The sequence below is a fragment of the Aptenodytes patagonicus genome, chromosome 3 (assembly GCF_965638725.1).
Source record: "Aptenodytes patagonicus chromosome 3, bAptPat1.pri.cur, whole genome shotgun sequence".
Taxonomy (NCBI): domain Eukaryota; kingdom Metazoa; phylum Chordata; class Aves; order Sphenisciformes; family Spheniscidae; genus Aptenodytes; species Aptenodytes patagonicus.
This window is the reverse complement of record NC_134951.1, coordinates 131,744,510-131,764,932: the sequence shown is the minus strand read 5'-3', so window position 1 is coordinate 131,764,932 and position 20,423 is coordinate 131,744,510. Positions and strand designations below refer to the sequence as shown.

General features: G+C 40.0%; 1 protein-coding gene and 1 long non-coding RNA gene across 2 annotated transcripts in view; one reads left to right on the top strand and one right to left on the bottom strand.

Moving 5' to 3' along the window:
- Window positions 1–20,423, top strand: part of CFAP61 (cilia and flagella associated protein 61) — a 125,561-nt gene that overhangs the window by 86,721 nt on the left and 18,417 nt on the right. Inside the window, exons 22-24 of the mRNA XM_076335266.1 lie at window positions 2,178–2,505; window positions 3,018–3,109; window positions 6,238–6,443. Coding sequence (XP_076191381.1) covers window positions 2,178–2,505; window positions 3,018–3,109; window positions 6,238–6,443 — 626 coding nt within the window. The remainder of the gene's footprint in view (window positions 1–2,177; window positions 2,506–3,017; window positions 3,110–6,237; window positions 6,444–20,423) is intronic.
- LOC143158826 (uncharacterized) lies at window positions 3,385–20,212 on the bottom strand. Its single transcript, XR_012995069.1, has 4 exons — window positions 18,464–20,212; window positions 14,552–14,703; window positions 13,855–13,963; window positions 3,385–3,723 (listed from the first exon to the last, which is right to left on the bottom strand). It is a non-coding gene; the product is annotated as an uncharacterized LOC143158826 (long non-coding RNA).

Genomic DNA, 20,423 nt, shown 5'->3' with positions numbered 1-20,423 from the left:
AAAGGTGAGGGTACTGATGAAGGGGAAAGCTCTTTTTAAAGGCTCTGGAGCTTCACAAACTGTATTGTAGCAATGAGGCGTCAGTCTTCATCTGTACCCTTTGCAGACCATGATCTTGTTTAAAACATCTCTCAACCTTGTCATTCTTATTACTTTTAACCCTCAATGTCCAGTGTGCCCTCTTGTTTTATGCTATTTTTGGGACCTTTGTTCTGCCAGCTTTCAGTTTATCCTTTGTAAGAGGCAACTACGAAGATGCTGCGCGTAGTTGTAGCTCCTCCCATTTCTGCCATCTGCGGCGCTCTGACGGAGGTGAGAGTGTGGGGCAGGGACTGTTCTGTGCGTGTGCCCCCCGGTTCCAAGCTGGAGTGACCCAGTCTCGCTTACCTGCTCTTCATTTCTCGTGTTTCAGAACTGAGACACCTCCAGGTGATGCGGGTTTTACCTTCCCCAGCTCCTCTCTTAGCTTCATCTGAATAGGCACTTTTGTTCTTAGTGAGCGCACTTTTGGTTCCAGATTTCAGACGGGCTTTTGCCTCTTTAAAGTCACTTTTAGGCAATGTAGAAAACCAAATAAAACACACATCAAGAGAAATGTCAGAGGTGCGTGATTCTAAATCAGTTTGAAAGCTCCTCTCTGCTAATCAATGCGTGGAGTCTGTGCGGAGCAGGCAGACAAAAGGCGAGGGCTGTGGCGGGACCCTGCAGTCCTCGCTCTCGCGCTGCGCTGTATTTCAAAGCGGCTCTTCAGGCATCCAGCACATTTTGCATGACATGCTGTGTGCACATCTGTTCCACACCGATGCCTAATGTGTAGGACGAATCGGTGGCCGCTTCCAGCACCACCTGCTTTGTAGTGCGTGTCGTGGTGGTGCTGCCTTAGCTCGTATTTTGAGGAGATGAGGTCTGATCTGCTTCCTCATGTCCCAGGAGAGGGACTATGCAGGTGCCACAAGAAGACAAAATAAGGGAATTATCACTGGCTTTTTTCTTTGAGACTTAGAGGAGGAATTTAAGGATTTAGGGTGATTTTCTTTCAATGCCCTTGAAATCTTCCTGTGGGGAAAACGAGCTCATGGCTTCAGTAGATGCTCATCCCAAGATAAATCCCTACCTCAGGGCCAGTTCTGTAAGGAGTAAGACAGCACAGGCAGTGTTTTCAAAGAATGGAAGTCACATCTTTTTTCAGTCCCGTAAACCAAAACATAGTGAATAGGAATCTGCTGTGCTCATTACCAGATGCAATAACTGACTGCCAAATGTACCAAGTACTTTACTTACAGACACAGCCTCCTCTGGGCTGACCTGGATGATCTAGATGGATCTGACGTCCACCTGGACCTGTGCCCTGTCTCTTGAGAGTGGCCAGCCCCAGCCACTGCAGGGGCAGTAGTCCCTAAGCAATAAGGAGGTACAGATTAGTCTGCCTCCTAAAGCAAGTATTATCCAGATCTGGAATAGCTAGAGATGTGTTTCAGTCCTGACAAAGTTTGGATATGCTTTCCAAAATCTACGTCACTATCAAGTATAATAAATCTGAATGCTTTCCTTTTCATGTAAATATTCAGTCCTTTTGTACCTCTCACAAACGTCTTGGCCTCCACAGCTTCTACTGGCTTTAATTCTGCCGCTGTAGTTTGAATGAGGATGTCATTTCCTCTGAACAATTTGAATTTCCTATCTTTCCATTTCATTGAATGGCCCTGTGCTGGTAGCCATAGTAACATAGTTTGGTAAACAGTTAGGAACAACAGTTGGAGAAACATCTGTAATATACAGTTATCCTGCTAAAATGCAAAGTAAATTGTACTTTTCTATTACTTAGTTTTTCAGTTTGGCTTGAGCATTTGAAAGAAGAAAACCAACACAGAAAATATGCACATCCACTCAGGCTATTTGATATAGTTAATAATAAAGTTTTTAAAATAAAAGTCATCTAATAACCAGAAGTAGATGAGTCTAGTTTAGTAATTCTCCCCTCTACTGTCTTTGTTTTAATTTTAGTAGCTGTAAATACTGGATCAGAAGGATTTATCTCTGTATGTAAAATCATACTTTATTTCATGTTCTTGTTTTTTAAAATAAGTAACATTCAGAACGAACTGTAGGTTTTGATTTATGAAATTAGCCAGTAACTAATGTATAAGAACCTACACTTATTTATATCTCTTTTTTAGGCATTTTTTAGTTTTGCCTACAGGGCAGTGGATTATGAAACCTTTAAGGCAATTAATGATGCTTGCCTTGTTTTTGATGGAAGACTTGTGATCGATACCGAATTCCGTACTAATGATGTCAGTATCAGGGCTGCAGGTCCTTTAACAAAGTACTCCAGGAGATACTATGTAGATGAATGGACACACAGCAACTTCAATTCAAGAGAGATTGGCTTTCAGCTTGCTGCATCTATGCTGAATCTCTTTGATCCAACCCGTAAGCTTTTTTCTAAGCCACCAGAAGGCACAGATAGACTCATCCCCATGTACAAAGGGTGTAAAATTAAAGGTATGTCAAAATGGATTTCTGTTATACTTTCATACCCTTTTTGGTATTTTTGCTGTTATATAATAAGGGTAGGTCCAACTCACCTAAGATGCCATCTAATGGCAGCAAAGTTCTCAAAGCTCCTTATATAGTCAGTGTAAAGAGGCGAGTTGCAGTAAAAGCTTACACTGTAGATTTTTGCTAATAATGGACCAAGTTGTGCTTTCATTTATATTGCAGTAAATATGGAGTGTTTCCAGTGAAACTCAGTGTCTTTATTCCAAGTTCAAGATCAATAAAACTATAATCAGAACGTTTTAATGTGTGGCTACTGCACCAAGATGTATAAGAGTACCAAAAAAAAGTTTGTAACATGAAGTCCATCAAAACAAAATAAGTTCCTTGTTTTCTTTTTTAGAGCCGTTTAGTAAACAAACAAACAAACAAAAAGATTATGGGAGAAGGAGGGCAAACAAATACTTTATTTTCTTCTTTGTTTATGATTTAATAAACCATATTTTCATTTATGGCAGGAGGTGTTCTTCCTGGAGGTTATAATTACTTGCATATTTCCAAACCAGAAATCCCCATCCGCCTGGACTTAGAACTTGCACTGTGTGATCATGTAAGTTACATTATTTAACTTTTCTTTGTTTCGTCCTCCATTTGGAAAGATGTTCTTATTTAGGATAGCACAGGTACATGCATAAGTACCATGCATGTTAAAAAATACCTTGAGTAAGCATGGGTTTAAGTATGTATTTAGAGACCTTCCGGAGCTGGGGCTTATCAGTAAACTCTGGAATGGAACAAACCACATAAAAACAAATCTCTGTGATTATTTGAAAATATTTAATTTATTTTAATGTAAATTCACTGTCATATTGTAAATGTGGAATACATATAGATAAGATTATCTGATTAACTTCTTTACTTCAGTTCTTAATTCCTTTGCCATGAAATCAACCGAAACCAAAGGGGTTTTTGGTCCGTGAAGGCAGGAAATACTTGTCAAGCCCTAATGCCCTGAACTCTTCATGACTATTTGTAGCACTTTGGGTTCAAATAGCTCCCTAATGGGGCACCACAGCTCAACTCCTTGACCCTTTTTTTCCAGAGTTGGTGGCTCAGCACTGTGCCTGGTTCCTGAGCCGTTTGTCTCAGCACAGGTTGGGAGGTTATCATGTTGGCTTTTCCTCAGTACCCTCTTTCTCAGAATGGCTTTCTTTTTGCTTGATTCTGTAGAGAGAGACAAGTCACTTTCTCAGTCATATGGAATATGTTGCGTTTGAAGTTCCTAGCGCATATTTAATACACAACACATCAAGGTAGTGGTGGTATTTGCCATCAGATTTGCATAAGAACAAATCCAGTCAGCTAAGCCTGGGTGCATAGTATAAATCAGGTACAGCTGGTGAAAAAGTATGAATTACATAACTAACTGAACCTCTCAGATGTCCGTTTCCATACTTTCTAATATTTGGCTTTTTCAAAAGATGCACGATTTCTATAAAGAGGACATAGGATAGTATTAGCTGGATTTCACTAAAATATGCTTTCAGCCTTAGCACTTAACCGCTTTCCTCCGTGGAATAAGGTGCTATAAATGCATACAGATGATAAAACTTCATAGTCTATCAGTGAAATTCAGTTGATTTTCTAGACTAGTAGGAAAAGAATATATTCTGGAAGGGATGCTCCATACTTCAGTGCTAGAAAATAGCTAGTGCTGCAACCATGAAGTCGTCTTTGAACGGGAAAGAGGGAAGCACTTCACACGGTTGGGCTACATGGGAGATTGTCCCATGACACAAACGTGGAGACGCTTCTCTTACTGGAGAAGCTGACTTGTGAAACAAGAAAAGGACTAGATTCATGTATTTTAAAGCCAGAGAGGACCATCCACCTAGGCAAGCTCCTGTTTCATACAGATTTTCATACAGATTATACGTTTTCCTCAGGGATTTCTGCATCAAGCCCATTCTTGTAGTTGATGTAGAGAGTGGCTTTTAAAAGACTACTTCAGTGATGATTTTAAAACTCGGACAGCAATGGTCTATAGAAAGATAGTATTTTTCATAAAAAGGAATCCATGCTTTTGGGGGCAGGAATCAAAGCATGGCTCACCTTTGTTTTCCAGCTTTGCAGATGCAGGATGAGCTGTCCAAAGCAGCGTGTACTGGGAAGCAGAAAGGACTATTAGGGAGAGGAAAATTGGTTTTGTTACTCCAAATTGCTAGAACATGATTAGAATTCTTTTGCTGCAGCTTTGATTACCTGCTGTCTGAAAAGGGAACATCTTTAAAGCCACTCCAGAAACTTCATGTAAATCCTAAAAGAATTTCCTAAGAAAGAAGTAAGAGAAGCTAGTGAAATGTATTAGCTGAGAGATGTGGAAGTAACAAAGGTTACTGTAGCCTAGCAACAGGTTTTAGAAATATATAAAACTGGAACATGAATACAGCTTTAAAAAACAGCTTCAAGCTATTTGATCATCCCACTGTAATGTGAGGTTTGAAACAAATTTTTACATTTTTGTCTTTTATTAAGTGATTGATTTACCTAGCTGAAACTAAATGCTACGGTTTGAGCATCAACATCTAACATTATTCTTTTATTGATAGTAGAGTTGGTGTTAGCAACACTTGGCAGCCTCTGTTCAAATTAGCAACAGGGAGTCACTGAAAGCAATTCTAAATCATATATATATGTGTATGTGTTTGTGTGTGTGAATATATATATTAAGGCAATAGTAATTCGTCATTTAAAAGTCTAAAAGGAAAAGCCTGAAGGAAGTGTCCTAAGAGATCAAGCCCAGCCTCCTGCAGTTGCAGGCAACCATCTAGTACGTAGTGCCATTTATAAAATTTAGAAGGTTGTTTTAGAACTGAACAGGATCCTTCTTGGTATTTCTTTCCTCGTTGGAAGGCTGTTCCAACACATCACACCTCCGACTACTGGAAAATGTCTACACAAAGCCAAAAATGCTTAACTGGTATGTGATAAATCTTTGAGTTGTAACATTGAAGTTTGCTTGTAACTGATTAATGTGGTAGTATCAGCCTTCTGCCTACAATCGTATAGCTTCTACAATGTGCCACAAGTTTGGACTCTGCACATATACTGTTTGTATATACATATATAAAAATATATATGTGTAGTTATAAATCTGGAGAGAGAATAAAAGTATACCGGTGTGTTCTTCATTCATCAGGATGGTATCCTATAGTAAATTATGATATGCCGTGTGTATGCAATAATATGGACTCTGTATAATAAATAAGGATGAATAGATTTCAATTCAGTTGCCTAAACAGAGGCATCTAGTGTTGTTTGGGATGCCCCAGGGCATCCCTCCTGACCTCCAGCTGCTGCTCCAGGAGGTCACAGGTCTCCCATGGATCCTGTGTCATAACTGCCAGCCTAGTTCAGATGGGCCAGATACCCTTAGGTGTCTCAAATGGCACTCAGGATTGGGCAACCAAAGGCCATGCTGCACGTGCAGTCGTATGCTGCACAGTTTTGTGTGCAGTTAATTGAGGTCTAAACCACAGAGAAAATCTTTGTGTCCAAACCATACCAAAGTGCCTTGTTGTATAAATCATGTTACCAGGAATTCTTGATTTTAAAAAAAAGGGTTGTGGATTTTAAGGAATGGTGAATATCAGCTAGGAAACCCTAGCTGATCCTGTACGTATGACAAGTCAGGTGTTCGTTCCATCTCCACAGCTTTCCTTATATTTTCTGTTCCAGGGTATGGAGATTATAACTGGAGAGGCAAGACATGGGAATTATTTCAGGATGCATATCAACAAATATAGTATGGTAGATAGCATCACCTGCTTTTCAAAGGAACCCTTTCCTGTCTCCAACTACATCTGCTTGTATGGACAGCATGAGCGTCTTCTTAATGATCTTTATTATCGCTGGAATGAAGGGCAGATTACAGATCTTTACAGGTAAGAAACTCAACATTGTGCATAAAATCTACACTCTGGCAGAATTTTAGTTTTGTTTTATTACGGTTTATCTTCTGGCTGTTTTCCCTTAGAACAAAAGATAGATTTTTTTTTTTTAAAAAATATTTTCCATTATTTGGCAACATTATCAGTGGTAATGCAAGCCCTGAAGGCTTTCTGGCCTTCCTGGAAAGAGCTGCGTGTCTGAGATTTATTTAGAGAAGGAGCGGTGGTTTACTTGACCATCTTTCATCTGAAAGAGCATTTCAGTATCTTTATGACTTTTGCTTAGAATATTCAGTAGGCTTAACTCATTAAGCTGAACTTGAACAATCCTTTTTTACTGAAGGTTCATATTCAGAAGTCACTTTTAAAAGTCAGTATTTTTGTCACTTTGAATCAAATTTTTAAGCCAAAGGTTTCTAGGGAGATTTTAAATCACTCATGATGATAGTCACACTCAACAACTTACCTGCTTATCTGATGATAAAACAAACCCTAAAGTTTATCCTCTAGACTGTGTTCTCTGTGTAGGGGAGTTACTTTAACTTAGTTTTATATCTGGAGGCTATCTCAGGACTCTGCATGTTTAGTGGAGGTTCCCCATCCAACTTGCAGGGCTTCTCCCACCACTGCACTTTGCAGCAGTGAAACAGGTCTTGCAGATTTTCTGAGGTGCTCTGCTCTGCCCGCTGTGCCCAAGCAAGCACAGGGCAGTCCTGGAGACTAGGTGTTCCAAGGCAAGGACTGAGGTTCTCTCAAGTGGTGGGAGAGACTAAAGAGCCTGGCTATTTTTAGCCAATATTTGTGTGCCATCTCCTCTGAGAGAATTTTTCATTGCTTTTGGAAATGCAAACTTAATTGAAGAAGTTATTATGGAGAGAGGAATATCTGAAAAAATGCGATCTACCGTATCTTTAATCTTCTGCTACTTCTCCAGAATTTCGTATCTTAAAAAATTACCTGGCCTAAAAATTCAAACTTGTTTTATTCCTTATGCCTCAGTGAAAACAAGTGCTTTAGAGGCCAAGCTTGATTTAAAACAAACAAACAAACAAAAACCCCAGCCTTGAATTTCATTCATGGGGTAGAATTCTTTGAGCACGTAATTGAAACAGGAGGTAAAGAAGAACTTGCTGATACATCTTATTTTGATTTTCATTTTTAAAAATCCTGCACAAGTGGTGGCTTGGGAACCTAAATTGTCACAGGTAGAGAAGTGAAGTACCGCATTACGTAAGCTGGTTTAGAGACAGAAAGCCAAGCACAGGAACAAATGGTAAATTTTTATCATGATACAAAGCTGACAGTGGTCCCTTAAAAGTCTCCAGGTCTGATTTTGTTATATTTATAACTGATCTGAAGAAAGGCATAAATGGTAGCAAAATTTTCAGATTAAACAATGTTATTTAGGTAACAGTTTGTAAAAGTTTGCTGTAAAGGATGTGCTGTGGTCCAAAAGAAACTTTGCATGATAATAGCAATCTACTGGTTCAAAAAAATCTCTAGGAATGAAGCACCTCATATCTTGAGACAGGGACTTAAGAGCCTCTGAATTCCCGTACCTCTTTCTCTAGCTTTTGCACTTCTGCTGGTTCAGTGTCAAATAGCTTCACCAGAATATGGATAAGGCATTGTACACTGCTAAGGACAGAGAAATGAGAATGTCCGCTGAAATCAGGGAGGAGGGGGGATCCAGACAAGCCCTTTGGTTAATGACAAAAGATTGGTTTGTGTGCCGTATTTTGAGAATAGTGGTATCAGCTGCCGTCTTAAAGGGTGAAGTCCACTGAAAAGGACTCAGGGCTTCACTGGGACTGGATGTATGGCTCTCACAAGTCTTCTGATGTGTTTTGCAGTCCTCTTCCTGCACTTTCTCCTCATTGTAAATATTACAGAGTTTAGCTCCTCATTTTTTCTGTCTCATCTTGTACTGAAAGACAGGATGAACCCAAACTTCAACTGTGAGGTTTAAAAGTTTCTTGGACAAAAATGCTTCTTTACAGATTTCACTTCAGGAGACCTTTGTATGCCTCTGCTGAGAGGAGTGTGAAACTTGTGAATTATTGCTGCTACAGGGATTGATTTTGATTTATAGAAAATGTTGGTTTTGTTTTACAAGAGAGGAATGGCACACAGCAAATGTAAAGTTCACATAAACAGTATATTGTCAATAGGTGTTAAGTAGAAACTGAAGGAGGATGACACAACCGTATGAGATACGGGCTAAGATGACAGATAATTTTCTTTCCTTGTCACAGCTGATGCAGATCAGCTAATACATTTTGAGCACTGGAAGAAGCTCAATATTCAGGTTGTGGCAAGGTATCATCAGTCTTTTTCATGGTGTTACAATATGCAAACACAGCTGTGACCTAATCTTTTCTATGAACCACAAATGTTGCCAGACACTTACGCCTTTGTTTGCCCAGATGTGGTTACAGTGTCAGTTGTTATATGTACTAGCAAGTTTCACACCAGTATCAACATCTGGAAAAATAAATCATCTTGCTTTGGGATTTCTGCCTGCAACACAGGTAGCAGTATTTTCCTGACCTTGACAAAACCAGCATTTGTCCCCTTTCTCTCTGTTGCTGCATGTTGGGCATGTAGCCCAGCCCAAGGACCTCAGTGCAGCTGCACTTACCTGCACTCTCGATAGCTACACACACAGATTTTTAAGAGATGAGACATTAACTTTCTGAACGGACAGCTTGTTTCTTCATGAGAGAAATTAAGAATGTGTTAGCCTCCCTTGCTCTCATGATCGTGATAGGATCCCCACACAGTGCACAAGCTGATTGGGGGATTACAAGTAAGATCAAGTTCTAAACATCCACAGAGATTTTAAAAAATCTCAAGAGAGATGAAGAACCCAGTGATGATCTGTTAATAGGATGAGTCAGGCCAGCCAACACTGTAAGAGTAAGAAGGGCAGCTTTATCTGATGGCAGCATATACACTCATTGGGAGAGTCATCAGCTCCTGCAAGACTGCTTGTATTTTAACTGGTCTGAAGTTGTGCAAGGCCAGGGTCCTCTCACATCCACGTTACTGACAGGCACCATGACACCTGCGTGTCCGGGTGGTCTGGCCAGGATCACTAGTGTGCCATACAGAGGAACACCGCTTATCAGGTCCTCATCACATCTCCTGAGCTCTTCTTAATTAGTGATGATGAACTAATTTTGGACTTGGTCTTTTACAGCCTTTAGATGTGGATGTTGTCTGGGATCTTTTGCCTCATTATTTTATCTCACCTCTCATTAGCCTGTGGCAAAATTCCTGAATCACAGTTGCCAGGTTTTTCTTATCTGGTTATTTTATTGCCTCCAGTCCTGTTTTTCATCATCTTTATACCTTATCTTTACATAGGTTTGTTCCTTCTCTTCTTGCTATTCGGTCATTTGAATGAAATCACATGTGTTGCTCTGTAGCAATTAACATATGCTGTTCTTTAATCCTTGCTGGCTTGTTTCTTCCGGTGCTTTCACATACATGCACGCACACACACATTTCCATTCGTATCAGTCTTGATATTTCTGTTACAAATGTCTATACTATGAGGAGAATAGATTCTCTAGCTAGTTTAACAGGTGGGAGACAGCAGAGCCAACCCACTGCAGTAAAGGAAAGCCCTTTGCAGTCAGCGTGAAAGGACTAGTGAGAAAAGGAAGAGACGGTGAGAAGAGGAAGCAAACTGCCTGTAATCTCCATGTAACAGTCCTAGCACAAAGCAAATTGGCACAGGGAATTGCTTCTTTCAGGAGGATGTAGAGCAATGGAAAAAGGCTGGCAATATAATGTAGTCTCATAATGTAAAATATCATATATACAATATATATACATCCACATAATACAATGTTATATACAATGTAAATATATATGTACAATATACAACAATATACAGTGTTAAAACCTAGCCATGAGAAGACTATCTATTAGAAAACCATTAAAATGAAAAATGTTTTAGCATCTCTTGTGAGATGAAGATTGTCTCGAGGCTTTTATGTAGATAAAAAGCGGTGTCTGGTCGTCTTTTGGCGAGGAATATGAAAATGCATTCGTTGATTTCTATGTGTGATAAAAAGAAGAAAAACCGTTTTGGGTGGTGTTCACATGGTCTGTAATGATCTCACGTGACTGTGTGAATGCAAACCTGATGTGAGAACTGAATTTCTCTCTTTGACTTTGAAAAAAAATCCTTTTAAACTAGTACACATTACACTTACACTTACATCCACTTGCAGTATCTTCTAGCAAGATGTGAAGCGCCCTTGGTGAAAAGAAAATGTAGACTGTGAGAATGTTGTGGTTTGTTAGGTTAAGCTTCTGAACTTGCTGGTTTGAAACATTCATTCCCCTCCTCCCTTCTTTATGTCTCTATTTTGGGGAGGGCCTTCCTATGAGGCAAGAAAGTACAATGTTTTAATCTTTTGGTCTGCATTTAGATTTCCCAGCATGGCATCTAGTTCCAGGAATGGACACAGTGGAACAGCTGTCACCTGGGAGCTAATTTATTTCTGTGTAGCATGCAAATTATCTTTTAAATAATTAGAGAGTGCACCTAGCAATGAATTTCCTCACTGATTTGCGTTCAGTATAAGGGCTGAAAGTTAACCCCATGATACCGGATTTCCTGACCATAATGTGCCAGTGCCATTTTCAAATTAGCATTAACAACAGGCCCTCAAGATTCAGCTAACTTGAAGAAATAACCCCTTCCGGTTGTGCGCGTGAAACGGCAACTAATGGTAATAATGAGATAAATAGCATTTCCTTTTGCTGAAAGAAAGTTCCATTGATTTCAGTATGAGTTCAACATGATTAAAAGCTGCAGGACTTGACCCACAACCACATGAAAGATTGAAATCACTTCTCTCACCTCCTCCCTTCCCCCTACAGTAAATGTACTTTGTGGAGGAAGCTAAGCAGGGTGGTGGGCATGCATGGCCCTACCCCTGGTGCAGGTCAGCGGGGTCTACCAGCGGCTGCTGTCCCAGCCTAGTTCATGCCAGGAAGAAAGCCCCTCAGCCCCTAGATTTGCAAGACCAACAGTCTGATGGCCCCAGTCGCACTACTACTGATCATGTGTATTCAGACTGCTGCCCTTTAAGACTTTAAGTTCATGAATTTATGAACCTAGCAAGCGGTCACCGAAAAAGCCAGCATAAAATCATCTGACTATATTGCCACAGTCACTTGGCTACAAAATGCACTAGCGCACTTGAGAGTGTAAGCTTTTAGTGAGTTAGATACTCCTCCTCCATATTATGGTATTTTCACAGCTCACTGAAAGCCTCAAATGCTTTTGAATTAATTTTTTTTTCAGGGAAACAATGCTTTTAGCTCTCATAGTTAAACCAGCCAATGCTGTATCTGATGGAACTAAAGAGTTTTAAAGTTACTTTTCCTTTCTCCTTTTTTAGCAGACAGGTACTATGGACATTTTTAAAGGAGGTCTTGGTGCAACTCTACAACTGCGTAGTTAAAATATATGCTCCTCAGAATGCCTAGCTGCCTTAGCTGTGATCCCAGTGATACAGATATTAACGTGATAACAACAGATATTAAGTCTTTTTCAAAAATAATTGCCTATAGTTAAGCATCTGCAGCCATATTTGGGCCTGATTCTTATAGGTGTTAAGTATTCCAGCTTACTTCAGAGTAGTGTCTGAGTGGGCTCAGTTAATTACTTAGCTAAACACAAATTTAAGAGCCAATGTTTTTGTTTCTACCTATGCAAACAACAGCTGAGGAGATAGGCCAGAAGATGACCACATCCAGTCAGACAGCTGTCTCTTCTGACTGCACCACAGTGGGATGCACTTCATCCCTCTGACTGTTTTATAGGATGCCAAGGTCTGCTGGGCAAATTCTCAGGGCCTTGGACAGGCAATATTTACTGACCAAGAAAAGTCTCATCCTCACTTGTCATTGTGCTACAAGAAAAAGGCACCATTGCCATCAGCAACGGTCACCCTTCCATCTGCCCCATGCCACCACGGTAGGTGTATTCGTTCCATCTGGGCCTTCAGCCATTATGTTCCTGAGCAGAGAGGTCTTACAATGCAGTTGTCTGATGTCAGGGCAGGCAAAACCATAGGAACCAAAGACACAGTATCCTAAAGCCGAGGATTTTGTATACAAACCTTCTATTTCACCTGGAAATTTAACAGCATTACTCCCTAGATTTGGAACCCACTTCAGGCAGGAGTTTCTGCAACTTTTATTCATTTCTCATAAGGTTGCATCTCAAAAAGGCGCAACTGGAATTTGAGCACCCAAGAGCGAGGCTCTTTCCAACAGGGAAGACTTCTCTTGAAGGAAAAAGAAAGCAAATTCCAGTAGGTTTCATATGAAGTGTCCCCTGTACCACACTCCTTCCCTCAGAGGTCTCCGGTGCTCACTTGAAGGCCTTCAAATTCTTTCCATTGCTGTAGCAGCAGATAAAAGAGGGGGGTGGGGAGAGAGCTCAGAAATATTTTTTTTCTTTTATTTTTAAGCTTATAGATTCGTTACTGGTCATCAGTGCTCCATACTGCTTCACAAAGGAGGAATGTAACCAGCCAGTTACACCCTTTTGTATTCTCCCGAGATGAAGGCAACTGTAAGGCAGTTGCCACGTTATGGAACGTGTCCACAGAGCGGTGGAATCTCCCTCTGCTGCATCTTAAGTACAAAATGGATAATTAGAGGGGTCTCCTGATACTTGGCAACCAAATGGACGCTCACTGGCATCATGCCTTTAATATGAGATAGAAGTGCTTCATGTAGGCTTCATTTGGCATTAATGAAAACCAAATCTAACATAATGCATAGAAATCTGACCCACTAGTTTCTAAAATACTTAAATAGCTTATTTATCAAATTAGGTGTGAGTGTTTTTTTACTTGGGATTTTGTAATACTGTATTAATGAACTTGTTTTCAGTCATGACCTATGATGCTGGTTGCATCACATTAATGTGGCAGTAATACTGATGATGAGGCAAAGGAGTACCACCGCTGCATGACAGTGCGTGCAGCAAAGGCAGCATCACTGGAGAAAAGGCACAGATTTGGGCTGACAGTGATGTAGTGTCCTGTCAGAGGCAACATCATTATGTCAATCAGTTTCTAAAAGGCACCCTCTGAAATGTTGTGTTGCTCAGCCATCCCCTGCTCAAGTTTCTTCTTGTACCTGTTCACCAACTTTACTCTCTGCGTAATGCTGAAGTTAGTAAGGTGCTGTATGTTAATCACTTCTGGTACTTAACAATTTGTAAAGCATGCTGATAGACTATGCTGATACGCATAGTGTAGCAATCAGTGTTTTGAATAACACATAACACAGAGTACTAAGTGCTCTATTTATATTGTGTTTATATTTAGTTCTTACCAGAAATGTGCTTTTAGTCATCAGTACTTACTATGCTTCAGTTTGCATCACAGAGCCATCCTGGTGCACACAGGCTGGACATTCAGATTTTGCTGTATATATAGTCCAGCTAAGAGCTGAGGAACGTTACAGGGTCAGTCCTGTGAAGGAGTCCAAGAAGGCAGCGTGTATTTTAAAGGACGATTAGTGGAGAAACCTTACAGGCACATTCATCCAAGCTGAGCTCAGAAAGACTTTGTTACTTTTTTTTTTTAATAACTTGGTTTCCAGCATTTTAAGGACTTGTCTTACTCATTGACAATTTGTTACCCTGCACAGTGCTCTCAAGTAGCACCATGAGGAGGATGAACTTGCCACTGTTCATCACATGGGAGCAAAGCTATTTGCAACAAGATGCAGAGGCACTCTGAGTGCCTCATCTCCATTTCAAGCTTTGGGGATCTCCAGAGTTGTGGTTTATATGTCCACCAATGTGCAAAGGTCAGTTTGGGGACTGGTGACATGAGGGGCCAGGTCCGTAGAGAGAGGCCCCCATTGGCAGATATTAACCAAAGACTCTTTGGCAAGTAGGAGTTGGGAGGGTGGGTTATGACTCTGGCAATACCTGTGCATGGGACGAAAAGTACAGGGGATTTTGCTGAAATGTAGTGACAAAAGGAATTTTTTTCCCAGTGCCAGAATAGCAGATAGGATTCAGTGCTCACATATGAAGGGAACGAGCAACTTACACATGCATAGATCTGTGGTGATCCACCCCAGATGTCTGTTAGAAGATCTGTATTCACTGCTGTTAGCAAGGTGACACGAAAACAGGCTAGTGCTCCTTCTCCTGCATGCAGCCTGGCCATGGTGGGTGTTGCTGTCCAAGAGGCTAATCACCCTGAAAAAAGTAAGGGATACTCTACACAAAGTGGCACAGCTTCAACAGCAAGAGGTACTGATATGCAATAGGACGCAAGGCTGCCAAACATGCAACAGAAATGCATGAAGGGAGTCAAACTCCCTTTCACTAAGATGCCTTGGAAAATTCCACCCAGAAACTATAAAAGTGAATGATATCACTGGATGTTTCCTTAGCTGTTCTCTTCAAACCCTGTCATTTATGCTCACATTACATTTTTTGTATTAGCTGTACAAGCTAAATGCTCAAAAATATTTTGAGCGGTATGAACAACATTTACTTATTTTAAAGTAACCGTGTAGATCTTTTCTACTTAAGTTCAATTCACACATCATAGTACTGTTTACATTAGGCTAAAAGTGATTTATTAAGCAGTGTCATTTAATGAGAGTTTAAGCAGAAATACCACACTGGACTGTTTATTGATGCAACTCTAATAAATCTCACAATATAACAAATAAATTAGGAAAAAGAAGAACATTTGATGTTTTCGGTATCATTTTTAAAAGGATTAGGTAAAGATATAAATTTATTACTTATAGCCTGGATAATCAGCAGTTATTTAAACATGAAATGCATGCTACATAGAAAAGCTGTTTTTAAACCAGATTTTCAAAAATGAGGAGTGATTGTTCATTAAGAGAAATACTAGAATGCACTGCTGTCTGGAATTTGCCGGATCTCATACCATTAGCACACCGTGATTACATTTAAGGGATTCCACCTTAGGCTTTTGTTCATCATGCAGACGGTGAGACTTATTTTCTGCAGGGATGAAAAAAAACAGAAAGGAAATGTGGCAGGTAGTGAGCGTGGCTGAGAGGGACTAATGCTACTCAGTACACTTTACAGCCTAATTAGAGGAAAATTTGTGTGCTTTTTATGAAGAGAGAGACAGGATAAGGAAAAAGGAACACATGAAGGGATATCAAAGCACTAACAGCTTTTTTTGCTACCAGAATTAAATGCTAACCCCAAGGTGCACTGGTAAATCTGTACTTACATAGCAAATCAATGTAAATGGTAGACCCCTCTAGGTGGCTTTAGATTTCTATATATTAATGTAGTTTTTAAGGAGCAGCTAACTTGCTAATGAAGAGCTACGTTACTAAGAAACCCCATGTCCAAATTAGTAAGTAAAGGCTAGTCGGTTGAATCTTACCACATTAATTTGCAGTCGAACCTTGCTGATTCATGTTAATAATTATGCAAACCATTATGAATGATTGAACTCTGAATTCATAAACAAGTAATTGCAGAAAAGCAATCATACCACTGCACATGGCATATTTGTTGATTTTGTGCGTCAGATTTAATTTCCTTTTAATTGTTTTTCATAATACATTACGTGTGAAATAGTACTATGTGAAAAAATGCAATAAACCTTATTTCGGGGTCAGCCATAATTTCCTCATAAAAAGAGCAGACAGCAATGTTTTTATATCAATTTTAAAGAGCACAGAATTTAGAAAGTTTAAAGAGCTGTTCAGTGAGAATCAGCTACACAGTAACTGCTACTATCTAGTAAAGTATCTAAACTTTTACCAAATTCCAGTGCTGAAATAACGGAGAATGTCTCTCGAGGATACTTAGAACAGGAAGGGACTGCAGTATCTCAGCGTGAACCGAGTATTGCTAAGATCTGCTTTCTGATGGTGCCTCCAGGTAATGGCACTTTAACGTAACATTTCCAGGATATTAAAAATGCAGAAAACAGAAATGATTTATCAGTCATGATAGATAACCAGCATTGCAAAGTGAAGATGCTGGCAAGGAATACATAGTGTAAACCATGACCCACATCCCCCCCAAGTCAGCAGGTCTCTGCAGTAGCCCCAGTGAGGTTTTGGACTGGGCCCAGTGGGATGAGTATTGTCCTCTACGAGGTCTGGACTCAGTGGCCGTTTTTCTTGAGCAAGAATGGCAAGATCAGTTGCACTGCACTATGTTTTCTTATTGCAGCTACAGAAGAAAGGATTTTGTAAACCACGTGTTTTAAACTAGTTGTCTTCCAAAGAAAAGACATTGTGGATTTGGTCATGTAAGTGAATTGTAAGAAATTGCAAGCCAGGGAACATTTTATGTTCCTTGTGATTAAGAACAATGCTTTCAGGTGGTGCTTTATGGGATTTTACACAAATTAGTCTTGCTTTTTACCTACATAAACAAGCTGTCTTTCAAAATTATTGGTCAGATGATATTTAGCAGGAAATGCTCAGTGGTTTTATTTATATTGTCTTTAAATTTACACTTTATGATTCCTGGTCCAGCTATGCAAGGTGTATCTGGAAATACTCTATATCTTTTACTGGAATCACAATATCTTTGTAATTAAGAGTCTTAAAAACATCCATATATTGTCCCCAAAACAACGCATCTTCTCTTTTCCTGGCAAAATGGAACATTTCTTCTTAGGTGCACCTGTGTTCGAGAAAAGACTTTTGCTGATCTGCAAACTGTGTTTGGGAAGTAATGTCGGAATGACCTGGAAATTAAAATTGCATTGCATCCCAAACCACCGCAGTACTTTCCTCTCCCCACTCCCGGGAAGTGGAATTCCCTGCTCTTCATAGGCACTCCTGGCATAATTGTATTATACTTGAGCCCGTGTCAGCTGACAAGCTGCTTCAATTTCATCAGTGTTTGTCCTTCTGGTTTGGTTCATGGTGTTTGTAATAGCAGCAGCTTTCTTCTTATTGACTAGATAGTGGCAAAAACAAGAAGGAATGAGATACACTGCAGCAAAAGCACACCAGCATTTGGGTAGCTTTTTCCATGGTGCACCAAAAGTACCAATGAGAAACTCAGCTTCCATAAACTGCCAAAGTCAATCAAGTTTAAGGAATCCAAACGTGCTGAGGAATGACTTCGAATATTCTGAGGTCTGCGTATTTGAGAACTGATAGAGTATCTTCCAGATGTAGCTGATACAGCCTGGAGGTTTTGCATTTCAAGCATTACATTTCTTCTTAAAAAATAAATTTAAACCCAGAAAATGGACATCCAGCTTGAAAATTCACTGGGTTGTACTAAGTGTGGAAAGCTACTTACAGATTAACAGGAGATTAAGTTTATCAATGACTCTGCCTTATATTGTGTACCAAAAAAAGTGTGCTGCTCTGCATATGCTTACAGTGTTGGATGATGGAAGATACAACTCTGGTCAGAGTCCCACTGATTTTAATGGGACGTAAGGCAGGTCACTAGTGAATTGTAGACTGCTTTGTGAAGAAATGAATGTGATTTCAAGAGATCTGTATTAATGATTATTTAGAGACATTTAACAAAAGTTGTGAACAGATTCAAACCACTTCATAGATTTGCATTTCTGTACTTAGTTGTTTCCTCCAAGTTTATGTGTGTCGGTGAAAGAGTGGGGATAGCAGAGATGCAAGGAGTCGAATTTGGTTTTGTTATTGTTTCCATAAAAGCTTTGAGTAGCAAAAGAACACCGACAGACACAGCATCCTCAAAATTCGTAGTTAATAACATGCCAGTAGTCTGCAGAGGGATTTTTCAAAGGCATCATCACAAGGAACGGGTGCCCACCTGCCCTTTGAGCTTTTGAAAATCCTCCGCCTTGTCCCGGTCTCACAGCAGAGAGAAGTCACCGGGAGCGCAGGCGAGGCAGCAGCGAGTGCCTGCTGCTTAGGGCTGCAGTTTAAATTCCCTTAACTGGATTCTGCACTAGAGCGCGGTCTCAGCGTGCACATGCACTCTGGTAATTTGATAAGCTCACCTGCAGGGAGGGATTATTCCACGTAGTTTAACGAGCCATCAGGTCTGCATTCCCAGTGCATAAGGTGTGCCCACAGGCCTGTCCGTGGTGGCACCGGTTATCTCTGCTGTCATCGGGCTCATGGAAGCAGCAAGAAAAGGAATGGAAGTAATTAAAAACATATTACAATCCTCATATTAAAAAGAAAACAACTATTTTTCAGGCTGTAATAATGAGATTTACTTTCACATTAAGAGGAATAAGAAAATCAAACCTTTTTTAAAAATTGGTTTCTGGTTTTTTTGCCATGTTGGATACATTCATATCACTGCTTTCAGCTTCTCTTTCCACCAGTGGGTTGTTTTTTTTTTTTGGAGAGGATTTCAGCTGAGATTTTCCAAGAAAAGCACACGATATGAAATGCATGAAGACAAAATCAACAATGGTCCTCAGAAGCCCATCTTTATAAGTGGAAATTATTCGGGCCTTGCTTTGCTTCATTTTCATGAAGGGAAGCCCACCTTGCAGAAGTTTGGAAAACATTGCAGTGGTGTGATAAAACTGATCTGTATGAGTATTACAGTTACGCCAAGCTTGCAAATGATAAAAGATTAGGTTACCAGAGTAGATAAGCTCACTCTACAGAGCTGGTCTTCACCTTTCCACCGTTACTTTCTTGTCATGGGATTTAAAATTATTTATAAAAACTTCAATTATTGATTTTTTTTTAAAACTTTGTATCTTGCTTTTTGTTTTGTTGTTGTACGAACAGAGTGTGTTACTCTGAATGTTTTTCATTCAATTTTTAAGATTTTCTGGCTTTAACATCTTGCTGTCAGTGATACATCTCGTGCCGTTATACCTGACTTAGATGGCAGAAACCACGCCAGAGGTCAGTGTCGGGTCCCCTCGCTGCCTCTGCTTTAGAGTGCCAGGACGCACCGCGGACATACGGCAGCTTCAGAATTAGCTTTCACAGAGGCAGAAGCCTTGTTCTCCGAAAGTGGTGTGTAGTTGCAGATGAAATGGAGAATAAATACAGATAGCTCTCAGATGGAAAGCCATGTGCATGCATACTCTGTTTTTGCTTGCTAGCAGTGGCCAACTTTGTCCATTTTATTTAATGCTGTATCTCTTGAAAAGGGAAGGATTCCACGTCTTTTGTACAGAACGCCACTAAATATTTTCCCCCTTCTTCCCTTTCATCTAATGTAGGCTACACATCACAAATGAGGCAGAACAGACTTTAAATATTGTTTGTCAACGAAAGGCGATACCAGCTTCCTAGCAACAAAAAGGATGTCGCTTATTGTCTTCAAAAGGAGACCATTTCATCCCATCTCGTTACAAATGCCTTCCTATGATAGCTTCTGTCGATACAAAAGTCTGCCAGCAGGGGATCCCCGTTAGGAAGTGACCAAGTTTGAAAACCCGTTATGCTCCTGGCAAACATTGTCATCTTGTACATATTTAGCCTGATCACTCTGGCAGGTTATGAAAGACTAAATGGTGCAAACACATGTGGCAGATGCCGTTCTCATGATAGTTGAGGAGCCTTTGAGCCTCTGTTGGTAGCATGCCAGCTTCATCTTGTATACTGAAGAGCATTATACTTTCAAGCCTTCTACAGCTTGCCCTTAGGGACTGCTGCTGAAGTGGTAATAAAATTCAGAATGAGCCTCAGAAAGTCAACTTGTTGGTTTGGCTTCAAATGGGCTTTTTCATTATTAAACTTCCCTTTAGCAGCCATATGTAGATCTGCTTTCTCAAAAACACCATGTGCCTCTTTAGAAAGGTGATTCTAACCGAAAAGATAAATAGATAAAAACGCAAAGCCAGCAAAGAAAGTGAATTGTTTCTGTGAAGCATATCTTTAAATTGCCTTTGGTGGTTACATTTCTTCAGGTGAAGGGAAGTAAAGGGAGTCTGGGAGTAAATGTTGTTTACTGGTAGCTCCTCTTGGCAGCCTATCTATAAAACA